This window comes from Eubalaena glacialis, chromosome 5 (assembly GCF_028564815.1).
Source record: "Eubalaena glacialis isolate mEubGla1 chromosome 5, mEubGla1.1.hap2.+ XY, whole genome shotgun sequence".
NCBI lineage: Eukaryota > Metazoa > Chordata > Mammalia > Artiodactyla > Balaenidae > Eubalaena > Eubalaena glacialis.
The window spans coordinates 66,543,461-66,566,251 of NC_083720.1; the positions used below are offsets into that span (position 1 = coordinate 66,543,461).

The 22,791-nt window shown below is 34.9% G+C and overlaps 1 protein-coding gene across 2 annotated transcripts in view; it reads left to right on the forward strand.

The window, feature by feature from the left end:
• The window catches only part of N4BP2 (NEDD4 binding protein 2), a 109,897-nt gene that overhangs the window by 31,152 nt on the left and 55,954 nt on the right, over positions 1 to 22,791 (forward strand). For both annotated transcript variants that reach the window (XM_061192192.1, XM_061192191.1), the window contains 6 exons: positions 2,027 to 3,164; positions 6,505 to 6,629; positions 9,236 to 9,324; positions 13,941 to 14,017; positions 18,413 to 18,565; positions 20,127 to 22,501. In XM_061192192.1, coding sequence (XP_061048175.1) covers positions 2,027 to 3,164; positions 6,505 to 6,629; positions 9,236 to 9,324; positions 13,941 to 14,017; positions 18,413 to 18,565; positions 20,127 to 22,501 — 3,957 coding nt within the window. The remainder of the gene's footprint in view (positions 1 to 2,026; positions 3,165 to 6,504; positions 6,630 to 9,235; positions 9,325 to 13,940; positions 14,018 to 18,412; positions 18,566 to 20,126; positions 22,502 to 22,791) is intronic.

A 22,791-nucleotide genomic window follows, 5' to 3' on the forward strand; every position in this document is an offset into this window, starting at 1 on the left:
GTAATGACACCAGCACTGTATAAATATAGGAGTTTCATCACAGCCTTTTGAGCATTGAATGGTATTATTTTAAGATTTTAGGAATAAGATTTTACCTTTTCTTAATGCTATTTTTTTTAAAGATAAAGAGAAATGTTGAACATGTTTGTGTATGATTGTTTATTAATTCTTGTATTGTGTAAATTGTTCATGTGCTTTTCATTGTTTTATACCATTGTTTTAATTTTTTTCAACATTCTGTGAAAGAACTTTTCTTTTGTGTTATATAGATATAGTTTGATCTTTTACTTATTTTTACTTAATACTGTTTTTTTCATTATATACACATTAATTTTTTTGGTTGATTTTTTTCTTTTGTGATTTTTCTATCACATAGATTTTTTTCTTAGAAATACCTCTTATATTTGCTTTTTTTTCCCTTTTATTTTTTCCATGTTTAGGGCTTCTAGCTTTTATAGTATTGCTATAGTCTTCTAACTGGTCTCTCTGTCAGGCTTGCCCCCTCCAATCCCTCTTTGTTTTTCTTCTTAAGGGAACATAAATTGGGTGCTTACTAGGTGCCAGTCCTTGTGCACAGCCCTTTTTCATGGATTATCTCATTTAATCCTCACAACAACACTATGAGGTAGGTACTTTTATTATCCACACATTGCAAATGAGAAAATCAAGGCTTAGGAAAGTTAAGTAACTCGTTCAAAGTGTTATTGCCAGCAAGTAGGGATTTAAATGTCATTCTGACTCCTGACCAGAGCTTTTACCTACTGTGCTGTGCTGTTTCCACATTTATCTTCCATAAAACAAAATAAGATAAAACATAAAAATAATATTAAAAAGCCTCAAATTTCTGATGCTTAACAATTCTAATGGCTCTATATTTATGTTATAAGGGAAAGAGCTCAGCATTGGAGTCAGACATACCAGTCCTGGCTCTGTCACTTACTATCTGTGTGACTTGGGCTAAGTTAATGTACTTTCTGAACTTCATTTCCTTCATCTATTTGCTAGGAATACTGTACCTCATAGTATAATTTGAAGATTCAGTGAGATGACAAAGCATCTAGCCCAAATGCTATGACAGGTAGTTTCCCTTCAAGTTCCCTTAGAAAATAAAATTGATATTTCTTACCATGAAATACAGGACCCTTCCCAATTTCCCTTTCCGGTTTTATCTCCTCTTACCCACCATACTACTGTGTACTCGCATTCCAACAAACTTCTCTTAATACCTTAAACATGCTTTGTGTTTTCAAGACTGGCTTTGCCTTTCCCTTCTGTGGCTGACAAGTTTCTTTTTGATCTTCGACTCCCAGTTCGCATATTACCTTATGTGAAATCTTTCCTTACTCTCCTATAAGGCTGTTAAGGCATTTGTATATTATTAAAAGTGTGCATTATTTAACCTATATTATATTATAGTGTGATCGTCTTCTAATGTAATTATCTGTAATTGCCTCCGTTAGACTGCAAAAATCCTTTGAGTGTAGTTAAAAGCTGTCTTATTCATCTTTGTACAAAGTATGTCTGATACGTAGTACATGCTCATACATATTTTTTGTATTAAGTGAAATTCATAGCATGGACCATATGTACAAATTACATTTACTAGGAGAGTACTTAAAATACTTCATACTTAAAAGGACATGCAGTAGGTAAGTATTTGTTGAGTAAATCAACTGATTTTAGGATCTTTATAAACAACCCTAATGTATATAATTACAGATATTTTTACTTTTAATCAATAAATTCATCAGAGAATATCTACTTGATGGCAGTTCATTAGCCTAGTTTATTACTGTTTGTTTGAAAGTAACAACATTGCATGTCTTCATAATTTAAACCTTTCACTAATACAGACTGATATATTAGTAAAATATTAATTTAAGAAATGACTTGAATATTTATAAATTTCTCTGTATTTCATTCAGTGTGAATTCTAGTATAATTTTATGTGGATTTTAATTAAATTATATTTTACTGTTTTCAATATATACAGATATATTTTGTTGTCGTTCTTGTTGTTGTACAGTTGAAAATGCCATGGATTGTCTATTAGAATTATCAGCCACTGATGCTAAAATAGAAGAATCGCCTTCAAAAAGCTTCGTTGCTTCTGAGAACCAAGTAGATGCAGTGGGATGTGAAATAATGGAAAAGCGTCCTCCTGAAGAAGAGAGTGAAGATTCAAAAATGGATTCATTTTTGGACATGCAGCTAACTGAAGACTTAGATTCCTTAATACAGAATGCTTTTGAGAAATTGAACTCTTCTCCTGATGACCATGCATACTCATTTTTGCCTTTGCGAGATGTTAATAATTTTAGTAACCCGAGTGCATTTATAAATTCAGATTCAAGTAGTACAACTCCTATTCTTTCTACACAAAATATGGATTTGAACAGTGAAAATGTAGAGAGTTCTGCCTCTACATTAAGTTCAAATTCCTTAACTTCACATTCACTTTCAAATGAGTCCAAAAGTTTTACAAAGGATAACACATTGGCATTGGAAGATTCTCTTCTCAGTAGTTCTTTAAATGTAGCAAATGACACTATGATGGATTGTAGTAACCAAATTCAGAAAGAGCTTTTAGAATCTGCGTGTGTTGAGACTCAGTTCTCTCAAGCCCCTGTAGATTTGGATGCCAACGAACTTCAGGCTCCTTTAAACCTTACTGTGCAAAATCTGGGGCTTGGTTTACTAGGTACAGGTGGAGATCAGAAATCTTCTGTCCCTGATGTTTTTGTACCTTCTGAAGAATTCAATTTTCAGTCACACAAACATACTGAACTGCCACCAAAGGGGAAGGATGTGAATTACTGCCCAGTACTTACCCCTCTCCCTCTACTGCTGCCTCCTCCTCCCCCTCCACCAATGTGGAATCCAATGATTCCTGCTTTTGACCTCTTTCAAGGAAACCATGGCTTTGTAGCTCCTGTTGTAACCACAGCTGCACACTGGAGACCTGTCAACTATACATTTCCACCCCCGGTTATTTCTCATACTTCCCCAACAAAGGTATGGAGAAATAAAGAGGGAACAAGTGCTTATCAGGTACAAGAAACTCCAGTTTCTCAGGTTGTAAGAAAGAAGACTTCATCTTATGTTGGACTAGTTCTTGTTCTTCTCAGAGGGCTTCCGGGATCAGGAAAATCTTTTTTGGCAAGGTATGAGGTTTAATTGAGTTTAAAGAAAGAGTGTAATGCATGAACTTGAATATTTATAACAGCATGAATATGTGAAATACTTTTAGTTCATAGAGATGTTTACTAATTTTTTTTTAACTTTGTAGCTAATAGCACTGTTTTCTCTAGAAGTTTTTATTGAACTCTTTCATCTCAGAATATCTTGAGAGACAGAATAGAGGAAAAAATTAAAGATGATTCCAAGATTGTGAACTTGTGAAATCAACAAATAAGTTCATGTGGAAGAGAACTAATTTGAGTGGGAGAAAGATGAACTCAGCTTTGATTATAGAGATAAAGGGCCATAATTGATTTTGAATTCAAGGAAGTCTTATACACAAGAATTCTACTGGTAGTTGGAGATTTGGAAGTGTAGCATGTTGTTAAATAAGGTTTTAGAAATGTATGATTTGAAGAAAGAACATGGGATGAACCACTGATAGAGAACTTCACATTCTCAGTGATTTATTTCTTGTAAAATGTACTCTCAGTTGTTTTATCTCAAATACCCATCTATGTCCCTTTTGTAATCAAGGAATGTTGTGGATGCCTTGGTATGAGAGACTAGAGTCAGGGTTAGAGGCAGCTTTGTTGTGTTTTCAGTGGCACTTGTTAAAGAGTGCTGTTTTCAAAGTTTTCTCCTACCCCCCTTCTTTAAATTCCAGAATATTTACATCTAATATATTTTATTTGCCAGTTTTTCCCCTTTCCTTCCAAATTTTAACTCTTTGCTCTCTTCTATTCTTAGCTGGGTCTTTTCTATTTGATCCTGGGTGTATCTAGCATTAGTGAGTATGCATGTATACCTTGATGAGCTCATTTTCAGTTGTTTTTTTAATGTCCTTTCTTAGTGTGAATTTATTTTCCAATAAATTTCCACATATTCTACTCATACACTTATAAGTATATTCTTCTGTAGACATAGGCTTTCTCATTGATTTAATGACCACAAGAATAAAAAACAATTTAATATTATAGACATTACAGTCAGTTATGATATTGCATTTTGTGAAAGATTGGAACAAAAGGTTGTACCTTAGAAGGTAATAGTGCTGTGACATTTGTTTGAAGAACTAGGTTTCAGAGGCCTTAGAGCCAGAGGCAGCTACAGTTAGAGATTGGGAAGAGAAAGAAGTGCTTGTCACAAAGTCAGAGCTTACTAATAATTTTTGAATGAATAGAGAGAAATAACTGGGAAGTACAGAGACATAGAAGCTGAGTTTTCTCAGAGAGAACAGTCCACAGTATTAAGCTAGTGTGCAAGCCCAAGGAAAATGAAAGATGAAAAACAGCTTTTGGATTTATTGGAAAGAAGGTCATGAATGGTTATCTTGAAAAACAATTTTGTTGTGCTGGGAACGTGGAAGACCTTAAGACCTTAAAAAAAGCATTTATACTAAAGCAGTTAAGGGAAGGAGAGAAGTTGGGTAATAGTTGAAAAAGGGGTCCTTAAAGTGTGGTTAAGATTTTAAAAGATAGCTGAGATGTATACATGTTTAAAGGGAAAAGAGGAAGTAAAGTGTCAGAAGGGAAGACTTGGAGATAAGAGAGAAGAGGATAAATGTAGGAGTCTTAGAAAGTGGGATCAAGTGAGCATTCACCAGAATGTAAGCTCCATGAGTGCAAGAATGTTTGTTGTTTTTATTCACTGGTGTATTCTCAGTGCTTAAAACAGTGCCTGGCACTTAGTAGATGCTAATAAAAATTAAATTCAGAAGGTATATTTTAATATGGGAAAAGAATCTAAGAAAGAGTGGATATATGTATAACTGATTCACTTTGCTGTACACCTGAAACTAACACAACATTGTAAATCAACTATACTCCAATAAAAATTAATTTAAAAGTATATTTTAACTTTAGAAATATTTATACATGTTTTAGGAGAGGATAAATGGTGATATTTTACAAATGGTTAAGAGGGTAGCATTGTTATGTCTCTGTGGATTCTGTTTGCTTAGTTTTTGCATGTATCTCAATTATATAGAAGATAAATTCCAGAGTCAAGAAAGAGAGATGGGGGACTTCCCTGGTGGTCCAGTAGTTGAGACTCTGCGCTTCCACTGCAGGGGACCCACCTTTGATCCCTGGTTGGGGAACTAAGATCCCCTGCAACCTGCGCAGCATGGCCAAAAGAAAGAGATGTCAGAAAAGCCCCACAAAACTATCTTAACTTTGTATAATTTAACAGATTAAATTAATAGTCTATTAACAGTATATTTTTGGATGTTTTTGGCATACTCACTAAATTTATGGCAGTATACAAAGAGCTTCATCTACTTTTGAAGATCGGTTGAATATCAAGGTACTCACCTAATGGGAAGTGACCTTCCACTTAGAGTGGGTAAGGTAGATCAGTGTGTATCAAGTGACCAGATGAGGGGATTGCCTGTGACTGATAAGAGTTCTGAAGCATTTTCAGTTGTCTGGTTTTCTTGATAATTAAAATGTGTTAATTTTCAAACCTTTATAGTATATAAAGCAAAGTAGCCTTGCCTCAGGTCTGTATTCCTGGGAGTCAAACTTCTGCTTAGAGGATTTCTAGAGTGATTTTTTTTTTTTTTTTTTGGCTGCGTCGTGTCTTAGTTGTGGCACACAGGATCTTTCGTTGCGGCACGAGGGCTCTTTGTTGCGGTGCGCGGGCTTCTCTCTAGTTGTGGCGCATGGGCTCCAGAGCACACGGGCTCAGTAGTTGCAGCGCGCAGGCTTAGTTGCCCCTCGGCATGTGGGATCTAAGTTCTCTGACCAGAGATCAAACCTGCATCCCCTGCACTGGAAGGCATATTCTCAACCACTGGACCACCAGGGAAGTCCCTCTAGTGTGATTTGTTTGAATACTAAAATATTTTCATACTTTTAAATAATAATATTTGAATTTTTAAGTTGGTTTTTTAAAAAATTAATTTATTTGTTTATTTTTGGCTGTGTTGCGTCTTCTTTGCCTTGCGCGGGCTTTCTCTGGTTGCGGCGAGTGGGGGCTACTCTTCATTGCAGTGCACAGGCTTCTCATTGCAGTGGCTTCTCTTTGTTGCGGAGCACGGGCTCTAGGAGCGCAGGATTTAGTAGTCATGGTGCGCGGGCTCTAGAGCACAGGCTCAGTAGTTGTGGCACACGGGCTTAGTTGCTCTGCGGCATGTGGGATCTTCCCGGACCAGGGATCAGACCCGTGTCCCCTGCATTGGCAGGTGGATTCTTAACCACTGAGCCACCAGGGAAGTCCAATACTTGAATTTTTAATTCAGATTATGACCTTGCAAAAATTAGGAGAGAGAATTTAAATAGAATAAAAATTAATGAAAATAATTACATTTATCATTCACAGGACTTTGCAAGAGGATAATCCAAGTGGAGTCATTCTTAGTACTGATGATTATTTTTACATAAATGGACAATACCAGTTTGATGTAAAATACTTAGGAGAAGCACATGAATGGAACCAGAATCGTGGTAAGAATAGACATCAGATGATGTGTAATATTAAGAGGAATATAAAGAAAAAAATCCACTTCGTGTTTGTATTTTGAGAGACGTATAACTTTTAAAAGTTATAATTATCTTTAATTCTAAATTATAACTATATATGATATAGGTAAAATTATAACTATAACAATTCTAATGTTACATAGTAAGTGAAAGAGGTAGTCTCATAGAGTTGTTATGAGAATTAAATGAGTTAAGTTTTGTAGAATAGCTTAGAACATTGCATAACATGTTTAAGTTTTATTTAGTCAGTGGGTATCTTGTCAGAAGTAAGTCAGATTTTCTGTGCTGGTCTCTGAATAGCTCAAGATGGTTACAGTTTTCTGGCTCTGGTTCCTGTTTCCTAAAATAGAATTTGCATTGTTAATCACTAGTCTTGCCTAGATTGGCTTAATTTTTATAGAGGATAGTGTGAGTGTAAAAATGACTCTCCTCAAACTGAATCTGCAGGGAGATCATAGGTAAAACCTTAATTCTTTATTAGTGCAACTATCTATTCACTGAAGATGGTTTTATTATGAAATGTTTAGTTATGGATAGAGTTTTATATGGGAAATTCTTATTAAGACATATAGACAATATTTTACTTAGCGTTTCTTTTACGATAAATGCACTGTGAAGGCTACTCTTGAGTTTGTCATCTTTAGACATTGTTACATTTTTCTATATTCATTCTTGAACTAAATACTAAAGTGAAAACTGAGGAATACCAACACAAAAATAAACAGTGTGATGTGATGAAGAGCGATCTTGAATTTGGCAGTTACTAGCTGTGTGATCTTGTGCAAGTTATTTATATTCTCCAGGACCCAGTGTCTTCATCTGTAAAAGGGCTTAATAATACTAAACCCCCAGGATTCTTGTAAAGGTTAAATGAGAATGAAAAGTGCTTAGCCGTAGTTCAGTGTGCCCTTTCTATAACAACAACCGCAGCAATGATGATATGAAATTAATTGGCAGAACTCTTTTTTTAAAAAGCTTTATTGAATGAGCTAAGAATCAAATAGTTTTTAGCATATTCAGTGTTGTACAACCATCACCACAGTCAATTTTAGAACATTTTTATCACTCCAAAAAGACCTCATACCCATTAGCAGTCACTCCTCATTTCTCCCCAACTCTCTCCCAGCCCCAGGCAACTACTACTTTACTTTCTATTTCTATAGGTTTGTCTCTTCTGAACATTTCGTACAAGTAGAATCATATAATATGTGGTCATTGTGAATGGCTTTCTTTCATTTAGCGTAACGTTTTCAAGGTTCATCCATGTTGTAGAAAGTATCAGTACTTTATTCTTTTTTATGGCTGAATAATATTCCATTATATGGATCTGCCACATTTTGTTTATCCATTCATTAGTTGATGGACATTTGGGTTGTTTCCACTTTTTGGCTATTATGAATAATGTTGCTATGAACACACCTGTCTATGTCTAACCTTTTTAGTAACTGCCAAGCTATTTTCCAAAGCAGCTGCATATTTTACATTCCCAGTAGCAGTTTATGAGGGTTCCAACTTCTCTATATCTTTACCAACACATGTTATTAGCTATCTTTTTGATTATAGCTATCCTGGTGGGTGTAAAGTGGTATCTTGTTGTGGTTTTGATTTTCATTTTCCTGATGGCTGATGTTGAGCATCTTTTTGTGTGCTTGTTGGCTACTTGTTTATCTCCTTTGGAGAGCTTTCTATTCAAATCTTTTGCCATTTTTAAGTTGAATTATTTGTCTTTTTATTATTGAGTTATAAGAGAGTATACAGAACTTTTAAAACTTCCAAATATTTTCCTTGTAAGGCTTATTTATTGTGGCTCATCATTAATTCCCTGAATGGTCTAATTCCTTGGGAAAAAAGGCAGTTTTATAAGAAAATCTCTTGCACAAGGCATATAATAATTGTTTATTTCAAATCAAGACATCTTGTTTTTTGTCATGTGTATGTGTGTTTGCCTATATTTTTTGTTTTTAAACTTTATTTTGGAATAATTTTAGATTTATGGAAAGGTTTGCAAAGGCAATATTGAGTTTCTCTATACCCCTCACTCATTTGGCCCTAATGTTAACATTTTATATAACTATGGTACATTTGTCAAGACTAAGAAATTAACATTGGTACATTACTATTAACTAAACTCCAGATTTTACTTGGATTTTAATTTTTCTACTAAAGTCCTTTTCTGTTCCAGAATCCAGATTCTGGATTCATGGTATCCAGAATCTTATCCGGGATACCATGTTGCTTTTAGCATGATATGATATTGTTTTTAATGATAGCTTTTTTCCCCATTTATGCTATTTATACATGTAACACGCACATCAAACTAAAATCAGACAGTTTTTATTTAATTTCTCTGATTATAATTTTAGTATTTATTTAGTATTTATTATTCAACATTTCCCTGTATTTTAATTTTTTATATATTCAAAAGTAGTATTTAGGACTAGAGTTGTGAATAAAATTAGCACATATCTATGATTTTCAAATTATGAAAACAAGATCAGATTTTTAAAATATCAAGATAATCCTTAATATTGTTACTAAAAGTGATTTCTCATTTTCTGTTTGTATTTCAGCAAAAGAAGCATTTGAAAAGAAGGTATCTCCTATAATAATAGATAATACAAATCTACAGGCATGGGAAATGAAGCCATATGTTGCTTTGGTTTGTACCATGAATTGTCATAAGTCTAATAGTGGGTTTGAAATTATTGGGGGATGTTAATTATACAAGTGAATCTCAAGCAAACAGTCCTTGGACTGTATGTAACTGAGCTTTCTCTGGTCTTTAGCAAAATGAGAAAAATAGGAATAGTTTTTCCATAAAACTAAATTTATTCAATTTTCAAATTTTGAGATTCAGTTTTTAAATTCTGAGATTGTTTTTGTTTTTTGATGTCTTTTATGAAAAGATAGTGGTATTAAATTATAATTTTATGTTTGTGTGTATTTATATGTATGTATGTGTGTGTATACACACACACACAACCATTTTCTTATTGCTTTTACTTGGCAGAATCAAAATTTGCTGGTTCTTTCTTAGTCCCCAAATTCTTTTGAAATTTTGCTACTCTGAGAAATTCAGAATTCTGTACACTCAGCTATTTTCAGTTCTCCAAATTTGCTGGATTCCTTTTTTGTCCAGCTTTGATGTCAGATTTTTCAGGAAGTTAGCTTTCATTCACTTACTAAAAAGCTGAATTGGGCACTCTTTCTGCTTTCCTGGCACCCTGGCTTACTTCTGTCATAGTATTAAGCACACTGTTTTTATCAGTAGGCCATGGGTTGGCTAACTTTTTTCTAGAAAGCACCAGATAGTAAATATTTTAGGTTTTGCAGGCCACAGTTTCTGTTGCATATTCTCTTTTAACAACCTTTTAAAGATAAACACACACACACACACAAAAAAACTATTCTTAGCTCCTAGGCTGTACAAATACTGGCTGATGGGCTGAATTTGGCTCTAAGCCATCTATTTTTCTTGAGGGTAAGACTATCATTTTTTTCATCATTGAATCTCCAGAGTATAGCACTATGCTTGGCATATAATTAATATATATTCATTGAGTAAATTGATGAGTGAAGCTTTTGTGAGTATGGGTATTGTTTGTTTTATTCCCCCAAGATTAGCATGTCTGGCACATTGAAGCTCAGTTTGTTTCTTTAGTTAGTGAATATTGTACTTGCTGATTTATGTCCTTAACACATCCAACTTATACCCCCATTGCTGTGCCCAGTGCACTTGTACTGTTTCGAAGTACAAGGTGTGATTCTTTACTTTTCTGAAGAAAATTGTGTCCTTTGAACAAGTGAGATTTTACTTCTGTGCAGGGCAGTAGAGGGAACAAAGACTTGATTTTAGTGCATTGGGAGCTGAAATTCAGTTTGCTTTCTGGCCTTAGGAGTTCCTAGTTTCTAGACTAATACATTCACCACTGGGACCTGCTTCCCCCTTAACCTTACTTGACTCCTCTGTAGGTTTTTCTTAGCTTCCTGCTCTCATCTTAGAAAGTTCTTTATTTTCCTATGAAAATAGGAAAAAAACCACTTTATTTTCCCATATAGAAAACAAAGAAGTCCTTGAATTATGTGTTTCTGATTTTCGTTTAGGCTTCAGCCTTCTATAATGTTTTCTTTCCCCTTTTTTATTATATAATAATTGAAAATATGAAGCTATTTTTCCAGTATTGATTCCTTGACTCTTCCCAACTCTACTTAGAAGTATAAAGGACTCCTGCTTATCATAGATGCCAAATGCTTTTGTCTTCATAAAGAAGTAGATGTAGGAATTACTGTAGAGAAGAGGATCACTTTTTGCTTCTTTTGGTAGTAAGATAATGAAAGCTGTAGGGGAGTGTGGAATAGAGTAGAGAGAACAGTCTGTTACCATCTTGACTGTCATTTACAAAAGTAGCTAAAGTAGTAAGAGATAAATAGGGAGCAGTCAAGTATGCTTAGTGGCAATTGGCAAAACGTGTGTGTGTGTGTGTGTGTGTGTGTGTGTGTATGTATATATATGGCAAAGCAATATTGTTCCTTGTGGGCTAGAGGTTGACCTAAGTCAGAATCCTCTTAAGTAATGTAACATATTATTAAGGTTTGCCTATTGATATGGGAGTTGAAAAAGTCTTTAAATTCATAGTCTCTCTTTTTCTCTTTGTGTATGCGTGCATTTAAAATTAATTTGATCCTAACAGCTATATGATACCCCTTTAGGTAATTAGAGACCTGGGCTATTGCCAGGCCTTGAATCATTTGTATGAAATTTGGTGCTGAGGTGAGGAGATGGAAGTGAGTAAGCTCATTACAGGGTGTTATGTCACTACCTACCTTGGTGTCTGGGTTGATTTTTGGACTTTTCTGTCAGAATGACAGAAAATAACAATGACCACTCTTGGCATCTTGTCATAAAGCTGAGAGGATCAATAGTGGGAGATGAGGTCAGAGATGTAATGGTGGTTGGGGAGATGGTAGGGCAGATTATGTAAGGGCTCATACATAGATCACTGTGAGGACTTTGGATTTTACCTTGAGTGACGTGGAAGATACATTAGTCTGCTCAGGCTGCCATAAAAAAATACCATAGACTGGGTAGCTTAAACAAGAGGAAATTAATTTTCTCCCAGTTCTGGAGGCTAGACGTCCCAGATCAAGGTCCAGCAGGGTCAGTTTCTGGTGAGAGTTCTCTTCCTCCCTTGCAGGTGGCCATTTTCTTGCTGTGTTCTCACATGGTGGAGAGAGCAAGTTCTCCGGTGTCTCTTCTTATGAGGGCACTAATCTTAACAGATTAGGGCCCTAACCTTTTGACTTCATTTAACCCTAATTCTATAAAGGTCCTATCTCCCAACACAGTCACATGGTGGGATGGCGGTTTTCACATATGGGATTTGAGGGGACACAATCATGCAGTTCATAACAGGGTTTTGAGCAGAGTAGTGACATGATCTGACTATTAAAAGGATCACTGTAGTGCAGCATTGAGAATAGACTTAGGAGTGGGGAAGAATGGAAGCAGGGAGACTAGTTAGAGGGCTATAGTGGTAATTAAAGTAAAAGATCACATGGTTCAGACCAACATGGTAGCAGTAAAGGTGATAGTGAGTAGAGATTAGATTCTGGGTATATTTTTAAAGTAGAGCCAACTGAATTTCTTGTTGTATTGATGTGGATATAAAAGAAAGAGAGGCATTAAGTATGACATCAAGGTTGGTTTTTGGCTTGTGTAACTGGAGGTTGTCATCAGTTGAGATGGAGAGGGTTCAATTCAGGTAGAATAGTTTTTTTTTTTTTTTTTTTTGTCACACTGCACAGCATGTGGGATCTTAGTTCCCTGACTAGGGATCGAACCGCAGAGTCTTAACCACTGGACTGCCAGGGAAGTCCCCAGGTAGAATAGTTTTGTGGTGGGTGTGAGGTAAAGAATTTCAGAAGTTTAGGTTTGACTGTGTTAAGTTTGTTTAATAGGTAATTGGATCTGTGGGTTTGGAGTTCAGGAGCGAATTCTGGGCTAACAATATATATTTGAGAGTCATTACCTAATGCATGATATTTAAAGCCAAGGAATGGCATGATAATTTCTGAGGAAGTGAGTGTGGATCAAGAGTAGAAGACCAAGGACTAAGTCTGGGCCTTCCATTGTGAGAAGAGGTCTGCGTGAAAGGGAAGGACTAACAAAAAAGACTGAGAACACCCACCCAGTTGGAGGAGTAGGAAAAGCAATAATAATGAAAAAAGTGTAAGAAGAGAGTGATGAACTGTGACAAATGCTGCTGAGAGGCAAGAGAGTGAGAATTAACCGTAGCATTTTTCAATGTGGAAGTAATTCATGGTTTCCATGCCCAGTTTCAATGGAGGAGCCAGTTGGAGTGGGTTTGAGAGGCTAGAAGGGGAGGAATTGGAGACAGAATATAGTTATTATTTGAGACGTTTTCCTGCAATGGGAGTAGGAAAATGGGGAGATAGCTGTCAGGGGATGAGGGGTTAGAGTAAGATGGGAGAAATAACTGAATGTGATGAGATTGATTCAGCAGGGAGAGAAAAATTAATCATGCCTCAGAGGGGAGAGTTGCTGAACTCAGTTACCCTTGAGATAGAGAAGATGGATCTAGTGCACAGGTATAGGGTTTGGCTTTTAGATTACAGCCATATTAGAGTTTTGAAAAATAGAATGAACTGTCATTTAAAATGGTTTTAAACTTACAAGAGTCATGCATGTATATGATAGGTATTCAAACCATAAAAAAGAATGCCTAAAGTCCTATCCCCTTGAGGTAGAGGCTTTTCATAGTATTTTTGAGAATCTTTCCAGAAGTTTCTATACATATACAGATGTGTGACTAATCCTTTTTTATTCAAGTGAAAATTCTGTATCTTACTTTCTTAACAATTTATATTAAGAACATTTTCTCATTAACACATATAGTATTTTTAAAACCATTGTATATATTTTCACTGTATGGCTGTATCTTCATTTCTTTAGCCAGTTCCATGTTAATAGACACTAAGTTGTTTGTATTCTTTTGCTGTTACAAATAATGGCGAACTGGCTATCCTGCTGTATGTATATTTCTGCACTCTGACGTAAGTTTTTATCAATAGCATAAATTTCTGGAAGTTCATTGCTGGATCAAAGAGACTGTGCATTTTACCAGGTGACACACTCATCAGGATTAGGTCATCTTTTAGGTTCTTTCAGTTTTAACATGCTGTGAATTTGGAAACAACGAATTAAATTTCATGGAAGTAATTATTTTAAAATGCATTTGTCTTTTTTGTGTATAGTCTCAAAAACATAAATATAAAGTCCTTTTCCGGGAACCGGATACATGGTGGAAATTCAAACCAAAGGAACTTGCAAGGTAAAACTTGGAGTTTATCTAACATGTTTTTAATTTCATGAGAGTGATAGAAAGTCCATCTAGATTTTTTTCCCCTTGTAAATAATGAACGAAACAAAATGTATTAGATTGTGGCTTTGCCACTTAAAAATTGATAACAAATTTCGTATTGCCTATTGGCTTTCTTTTTTCAGTTTGTGAAGAATTTGTCTTTTTGTTCCTAAATTGTTAATTAACAGAAAAATTCCAATTGTCTTATATAGTCAGTACTTTATTACTTATTAATAATATTATGTCAATATCTGAAACTAGAAGAGATTCTAGGATTTGGCAAACCTGAACTGTGTGCTACTGGCAGGAACAAATTGTTGTAGCTGCCTAGTGACTCACAATGCTGGAAGGAAGTGAGGAGGTATAAATGGAAAAGGTAGCAAATGTTCAGCTGTCCAGGTTTTTCACTACCCACTCTGCTTTCCCCCCAAGGTTATACTTTTATCTTTGATTGTTTGACTTGGATAAAAATGTTACCTCAGGACATGGACATACAATGTATTTTGTTTTGTGCTCTGTATTCCCTTAGAGATAGCCCTAAATTAATTTTGGTCAGGGTATTTTCTTCATGGTAATTTAAACTAGAGAAAGCCCATGCGCAGCAACGAAGACCCAACACAGCCAAAAAATAAATTAAATAAATAAATAAATAAATAAAACAAAAAACTTTTTATTAGAACTCTTGTAGTATTCTCTTACCATTTACATCTCTGCTGCATCTACACTTTTCAATCCTAATGTGTTTATGTGTATCTTCTTTTTTTTTCTTGATTATTCTTAGCAGAGATCAGATTTTTTTTTTTTTATAAATTTATTTGTTTTTATTTTCGGCTGTGTTGGGTCTTCGTTGCTGTGCGCGGGCTTTATCTAGTTGCGGCAAGTGGGGGCTGCTCTTCGTTGCGGTGCGCGGACTTCTCATTGTCGTGGTTTCTGTTGTTGCAGAGCATGGGCTCTAGGCGCGTGGGCTTCAGTAGTTGTGGCACGAGGGCTCAGTAGTTGTGGCTCGCAGGCTGTAGAGCGCAGGCTCAGTAGTTGTGGCGCATGGGCTTAGCTGCTCCGCGGCATGTGAGATCTTCCCGGACCAGGGCTCGAACCTGTGTCCCCTGCATTGGTAGGCGGATTCTTAACCACTGTGCCACCAGGGAAGCCTGAGATCAGATTTTTTATTAGCCTTTTCAAATAGACATCTTTCTGCTTTGTTGATCTTTCTATTATAAGTTTGTTTTATGTTTCATTCATTTCTGCTTCTTTTATTCTACTTTCTTTGCTTTAAAAAAAATCTATTTTGCTTTGTTTATTCTTTTTTTTTTTTTGGCTGCATTGGGTCTTTGTTGCAGTGCGCGGGCTTCTCATTGCAGTGGCTTCTCTTGTTGGGGAGCACAGGCTCTAGGCGCATGGGCTTCAGTAGTTGTGGCATGTGGGCTCAGTAGTTGTGGCTCTCGGGCTCTAGAGCACAGGCTCAGTCGTTGTAGTGCACGGGCTTAGTTGCTCCACGGCATGTGGGATCTTCCTGGACCAGGGCTTGAACCTGTGTCCCTTGCATTGGCAGGTGGATTCTTAACCACTGAGCCACCAGGGAAGCCCTAGGTCATTTTCTCTTATGAGCATTTAATGCTATAAATTTCCCTAAGTATCATGTTAGATGCTCCTAGAATTTTAATATATAATATCTTCTTTTTATCATTTATTTTCTAGTTTGCATTACTGTTACTTTAATTCTTTCACCCTTGGGTTGTTAAGAACTATGTTTTAAATTTTTGAACAGATGGTTTTAAAATTTATCTTTTCAAAAAAATTGGTTTACAACTTTACTGCAGTAGGTAAGATTGTGCGGTTTGTATGATACTAATTCTCTGATATTTTTAAAGATGTGTTTTACTAGTTCATTGTCAATTTTTTATAAATGTTCATATTTGCTTGATAAGAATATAAAACAGTTATAGTACATTAATATATAATTAAATCATGCTTATTCTTTTGCTCACATCTGTAGCTTTACTTTTCAGAAAATTTTGCTTGATGGATTAATGTTTAAGAGAGGGATGAGAAAATGTACTATGGGAGAGGTGTTGATATCTCCCTCTATTATGTTGATTATGTCAGTTTTTCCTTATAATTCTGCCCATTTTCTCTTTAAATATACTGAGGATATTTTTTGAAGTGCATATAAGCTTAAGATTTTTATATCACTCTAATTGAACCTTTTATCCTTGTCTAGTAATTTTCTTTTATTAATATTAATTTTTGTTATAAAATCTAATTTGTCTAATATAAATAGAACTATACCAGTTCTTTTAGTTAGTATTTGAGTGTTATTTCTTTTTCTATACTTTTCCTTTCAACGTTTCAGTATCTTTGTGTTTAGGTGTATCTCTTATAACCAGTATGGCTGGGTTTTAAAAAATTCACTCTATCTTTGGCTTTTAATTGATAAGCTTAGTTCTTTTACAGTTATTTTGGGTATTCCTATAATTGGTCTTGTTTCTTGCTGTCTCTCTCTGTACTTTTTATTTATCTCACCTTTTCTGTGATTGTTTTTTCTCCTATCACAGAAAATTATGTATTTGTTTTTTTCCTCCTGTCTTGCCTTTTTTGGATTTTTTTAATTGAATGCAAATTTTCTTATTCATTTTTTCCTTCTCTACTAATTTGGAGATTATATACACTTTTTAAACTCTTTTAGTGGTTACATTAAAAGTTTTATCATGCAGACTTTAAAATTAAACCATTTTCCTAGCTTTCCTCTTCACAAATACAAGGACTTTCAAACATGTTAACTCTGATACTTACCTCCCTTCCAACTTACATGCTGTGATTGTCCGGAATGTACAGATGGTGTTTGTTTTCACTCATGTAGTTATTTGTGCTTTGTGTAGTGCTTTGTGCTTAATTTTCCTTTCATTATAGGTCTTTCATCTGAGAATTTCCTTCTGCCTGACATTCATCTTTTAGGATTTTCTTTACACTGTAGGCCAGTTTCATGTCAATCTCTTTTTTTTTTTTTTTTCTTAAATCTGAAAATCCTTTTATTGTCCTCATTCTTATAAGATACTTTTGCTGAGTGTATATATTCTAGATTGACACTTTCTGTTATTGATGATGACATTTGTCTTCTGACTTCCATTATTATTGTTGTCAGGTGTAATTCTAATAGTTGGTTTCTTTGTAGATGATTAGTTTTTTAAAATTTCTAGTTGCTTTTAATATCATCTCTATCTTTGGTGAATGACAATATCAGTACTGTGTTTCTAGTTGTAGATTTCTTATTTATCTTGCTTAAGATTTTTTGGATTTGTGAGATTAGGAGATTGATGTCTTTCATCAGTTCTGGAACATTCTCAGCCATTTTTCTTTAAATTGCTTCTGTCCCACGTACTCTCTCTTCTGTTTCTGGGACTTGGATTAGATGTATACTAGACCTTTTTGCTCTGTCCTCTATGTCAATGTCTCTTAACCTCTCTTTCATGTTTTCTGTCTCTTTGCTTCTCTGTCATCTGAAACCAGATAAGACTGAGGTATTTAAATATGAAAGCCAGATTTCCCCAGGTGGCAAATGCTAATATTAGCCCCGGGATCCAGACACTAAACGTTGGATCCAGCCTGAGATAGGAGAGTTTCAACTGGATGTTTTCATTACGACAAGACCCTTGAAGGACTAAAGCATACCATCTTGCCTCCTGGCAGATGCAAATTCAGATCTGTATGAATGAAAGCACCCCCAGTTTAAGGCCTAAGGATTCCCATATATTAGATTCAACTAAGTGTGAGCTCATAAACAAAAACAAAGGAATAAGCTACCATGAATGAAAGCACAAATATAACGAACTTCATATTTGGACATCCAGAGACTTCAAATACTAGGAATTTTTTTTCTTTACTTGAACTTAAAATGTGTTAAAGTGTGTGTCTGCTTTAATTCATATGGGATCCAGTTTTATTGTAATAGGAGTATCCTTTGGCACATCTAGTCTGCTGTACTGGCATAAGTGGAAGCCTCTGTAGTGGAATTTTTTTAGTCACTAGTTAATAATCAATTGAAATGATGGTCATATTCGTATGAGATTTTTTTGGCAGAGCTTGAGAATAACTTCTTTTAAAGTTATTAAGATCTGCTGGTTTTTTCCAAGTTGATGAAGGATGTTTGGAAAAGATTGTATGGCATGATTAAGAAAATGGTAATTTAGGACATTCTGAATAAAATGAAACTTAGAATCAAATAGTTTATACTGTGTCATAATAAACCAGTTTTGATATTTTTATGTATTAGAAATGTATCATTGTTTCTCTTAACATTATATGAGCCGATTTTTTAAAAACTTAATTACCAATGTTCCTTCTACCCTTTTTTTCCCCTGGAATTTTTAGGCGTAATATTCATGGGATAAGCAAAGAAAAAATAACAAGAATGTTGGAACACTATCAACGTTTTGTTTCAGTGCCCATAATCATGAGTTCTTCAGTTCCAGAGAAAATGGAACGTATCGAGTTGTGTGCATATTCTTGTGACAGAAGTACTAGGTAGGTTAAAGTCTCTATGTACAAAAATTCAATTTAAAAATTTAATTTAAAAAAATCTGATAGTTTAGGAACGTCTAAAATCACTGCCAAATAACTTTAAAAATAAGGTAGGCATTTGTTGTTTGTAGGGTTTAGGTATAGTCTTACCTGGAGCAGGATATATATGGTTAGCAAGAGAAGTAAAAGTTTATGTGGGTGATGACATACGTGGGGATTTCATTGTCTTCTGGTTTATGTAGGTCTATGTTTACACTATGAATACTCCTGCCTTCTTTATTTAACTTGCTGCTATTCCAGTATTTATCTGTTACCTTATCTACCCTCTATGGTTATTTTGTATATAGTCACATTACTTCTTAATTTTCTTAGGTATTAATAAAAATACTCCTTCAAGCTAGTATCGTAAAAATGTATTATGCATGGTATACTTTTACTAAGTAATAACAAGTCATAGCCTTTTGAAAGTTTGCAATTCAAGATAGTACTGATTATGTTAAAAACATTTAGGATACATAAACAATTGAATAAATAAGTGAGTAAAGAAGAGTCTTAAATATAAATAGAGGTCTGAATTGCTCACATTTTTTGATGATTAGGGATGAGACACCCTTTTAAAAAGGAGTTGGGAAAAGAAAATTCACAAATGCTCTTTTATTGAGGAGCAGTATTGCAAAGTGGTTAAGAATATGGGCTCCTTAGCTGTATTTCCTGGCTTCAAATCCCAAAGCTTTGTAATCTTTGACAAATTATAAAATCTCTCTATACTTCGGCTCCTCATTTGCAAAATGGCAATAATAACACTTTGCTTATAAGGATCTCGTAAGGATTATGAATTAATACATCTGGTATATAGAAAACTGAATGTTAGGTGTGATTTCACTTAGGAAGCCTTCATGGGAGAGTTGGGACTTTGAGAACTCCTGCAATAAAGAAAGAAAGGAAGATGAGTTGTTAAATAAGGAAAATGCACTGAAGTTCAAAGTATAATGATTCGGCAAAAGTGCTCTGAGTCTGAAATTAACATCGAGGATGGTTTTAAAAATTTTAGCAAGTGACATCTCAAATGAGAGCTGTCCTCCCTTTCTCTCATTTCACTTAATTGTGAATCATGAGTCAAAAAAAAATTGTGAATCAAAGAGTCAATCATGTTGGTTGACTCTTTGAGACTTTGTAAATCAATCTTAAGCATTTTCCTCTGCAGCAAATGACAGGTGGTATAGAGGCAGACCTAGTTTCACATATATTAAGCTTAAATAGGTTGGAAAGGAGCTAGGGAGGTGTCCTCTTCTGGGAACAAATTTAGAACCTTAACTTTAATATTTAATGCATAATAAACACCTTAACTGAAAATCTCATGTTAATTATTCAATTTGAAAAAATTTGAGTGCTTCTTGTATGCCAAGCGTTGTGCTAGGTGTTGGGATTACAATAAAGCGATGTGTTCATATTGTATTAGGGAAGGATCAAGTGTCTTGTCTTTCAGTTGAATGATTCTTTAAATCATAATATTAATGGCAGCATTAAGAGATTTCCTTATAATACTTAAAAACAAATCTTACAGCCCAAGAGACAATGAAGATATTGCCTCTGAAAAAGAAGAAAATGTTTTATCCTCGTCTCTGAAGCATCCAGAGTTAATTGAAGAGAAGAAACATGGTGTGACCAAAGAAAATTTGTTACCTGAGAATGTTACGTATCTCCCTAATGCAGATTTAAACAACGGAAAAAAAGAAATAAGTGGTATGAATCCTAACATTCAGAATGCTTTCATTCAGGAAGCTCCAGACATTTATTTTTCTGATTCTGAAAGCAAAGAACGAGCAACAGACAAAAGTGAAAAAGAACCAGTAGAAATGGCTCCTGAAAAAGAGTGTAGTAAAACCAATGCAGATAGTTTTGCAGAGAGAATATCACCAAGTATTTGCTATGGTGGAAATAATCAAGAAGACTGTGGTCTTTCAAATACTGTACCACTTCAAAATGAAAAATCTTCATCTAGTGAAATGCTGGAAGAAAGGGCAGGAGTAAAGAAAAAAGCCCTTGGAAAACAAAAAAGCAAATCAACTTCGGAAAAGTTCCCAAGACAAGAGCTGTCTTTTGTTGGTGACTGGCCAGTTGATAAGTCTATCGGTCAGAGGACAAAAAGGAACCGAAAAACTGAAAAAGCTTTATCTATACAAAGTGACAAAAAGTATAATTGCCCTCAGTCACATAAAGTATTAGACAGTAGTTTATCTGTGAGTATAGATTGTATCCAGCCACGAGGATCTCCACATGAAAACGTAGAGGATGACAGCAAGTCACAGTGTGATGATGCCTCAGAATCTTTCAATAGCTGTAAATATGGTACTTATAAAAATACTGAAAAAGACTCATTCAACATTGTGGGTGACTGGCCTTCATCTGATTCTTTAGCTCAGAGAGAACACAGATCAAGAATGCCAAAGGCTGGCTTAAATGAACTCAACCTAGAATTTGGAACTAACAACAGTATGAATGAAATGTCCTTATATACAGCACGTGAGGCCTGTTGGGGCACAAGCCCTGAAGAACTAAAAACGTTGGGTAGTTCTACTCAAGGAAGTTCTGAAATGCTGGCCAATGAAATGACCTGTGAGAATAAAACTTGTCCAAGTAAAAAGATTCATAGGCAACACACATTGTCTCTTACTTTTACCAGTAGTGTGCCAACTGCTCCTGGAGGAGTGGAACCACAAACTTTAGCTGAATTTCAAGAAGAAAAGGCTAAAGAAGTCCCTGGAATAGAAGTAGGCAAGTGTACTCAGACTGAACCACAGGATTTTGCTCTCTTATGGAAAATAGAAAAGAATAAAATTAGTGTTTCAGATTCTCTGAGAGTATTAACAGGAAGATTAGATGGATTTAAACCGAAAGCTTTCAATATTAACACAAAATTAGATGTTCAAGAAGCAATTCCATATAGGGTAATGTATGACAAAAGCACATATGTTGAAGAAAGTGAGCTTACCAGTGCTGATGAATCTGAAAATCTAAACATTCTTTGTAAACTATTTGGATCGTTTTCATTAGAAGCCCTAAAAGACCTATATGAGAGGTGTAACAAAGATATTATTTGGGCCACAAGCCTTTTATTGGATTCTGAAACTAAATTATGTGAAGATACTGAATTTGAGAATATAAAAAAGTCATATGATGAAGCACAAATTGGGCCATTTTCTCTGGGACTGAATTTGAAGGAAATTATTAGCCAAAGAGGAAGCTTAGAGGAGTCTAATTCTTCTGTGCCAGAATTTAGCCATGGAATTGGTATCAGTAACACTAATGTACAGTCTACCTGTAATTCAGAAAAGGAAAACTTAGAGCAGGCAGAAATAAGAGCTATAACTACTGAAAAACCTGGATTAATAACAGGTATATTTCCTAATGTAGATCTCAAGAATAATAATGAAGTACTTCCTAATAGTCAGGCAGAACTTTCAGGTTTATATAATGTTAAGCAGTTTTTTCCAGGCACTCTAAAAGCTACTACCACTAAAAATGTGAGTGAAATGGAGAAGAATCCAGAAGTCACTGAGATTGGAGACAGTATACATTCTTCTTTGAATTTGTCTGATATTTTAAATTCTGTATCGAGCACTTCGGATCTTGAATTACATGAAGAACTTTATTTTACTGACTCTTTTGACATAAATAAAAGTGAAAATCTTCCAAAGGATTATGTGAAATTTCCAAACACAGAAGAATTTATGAATGAAGATGAACAGGAAGTGGAAAAAATTCTAATGGCAGGGAGTGCTTTGTCAGCTGGAGTTACTGAAGAAGATAAAACTGAGACATTGAATCCCACGCCAGTGATGGCCAAATCGCTGACCATAGACTGTCTGGAATTGGCATTACCCCCTGAACTGGCTTTTCAGCTCAATGAGTTATTTGGCCCTGTTGGTATTGATTCAGGTAAGGAAAAAGTAAATTACTTATATGTGTATCTTTGTGTAAATAGAATATAGATAGAGAGTCTAGTTCAATTTTAAAATTATTTTATGTTAATCGAAGTGTAAAAGTAATTTGTGTTGCCTACCTTATTATTTTTGACACAGTGTGTTTGTAGAAGATTTTTAAGTATATAATTTGAAGAAATAGAGAGTATTTAGATGGACTTTGTATTCATCTTGTGCATATACTGGAAGTTTTCTCTGGTATTTATCTCATACTTATTTGCACAGACACATCTTTTTGAATCCTTC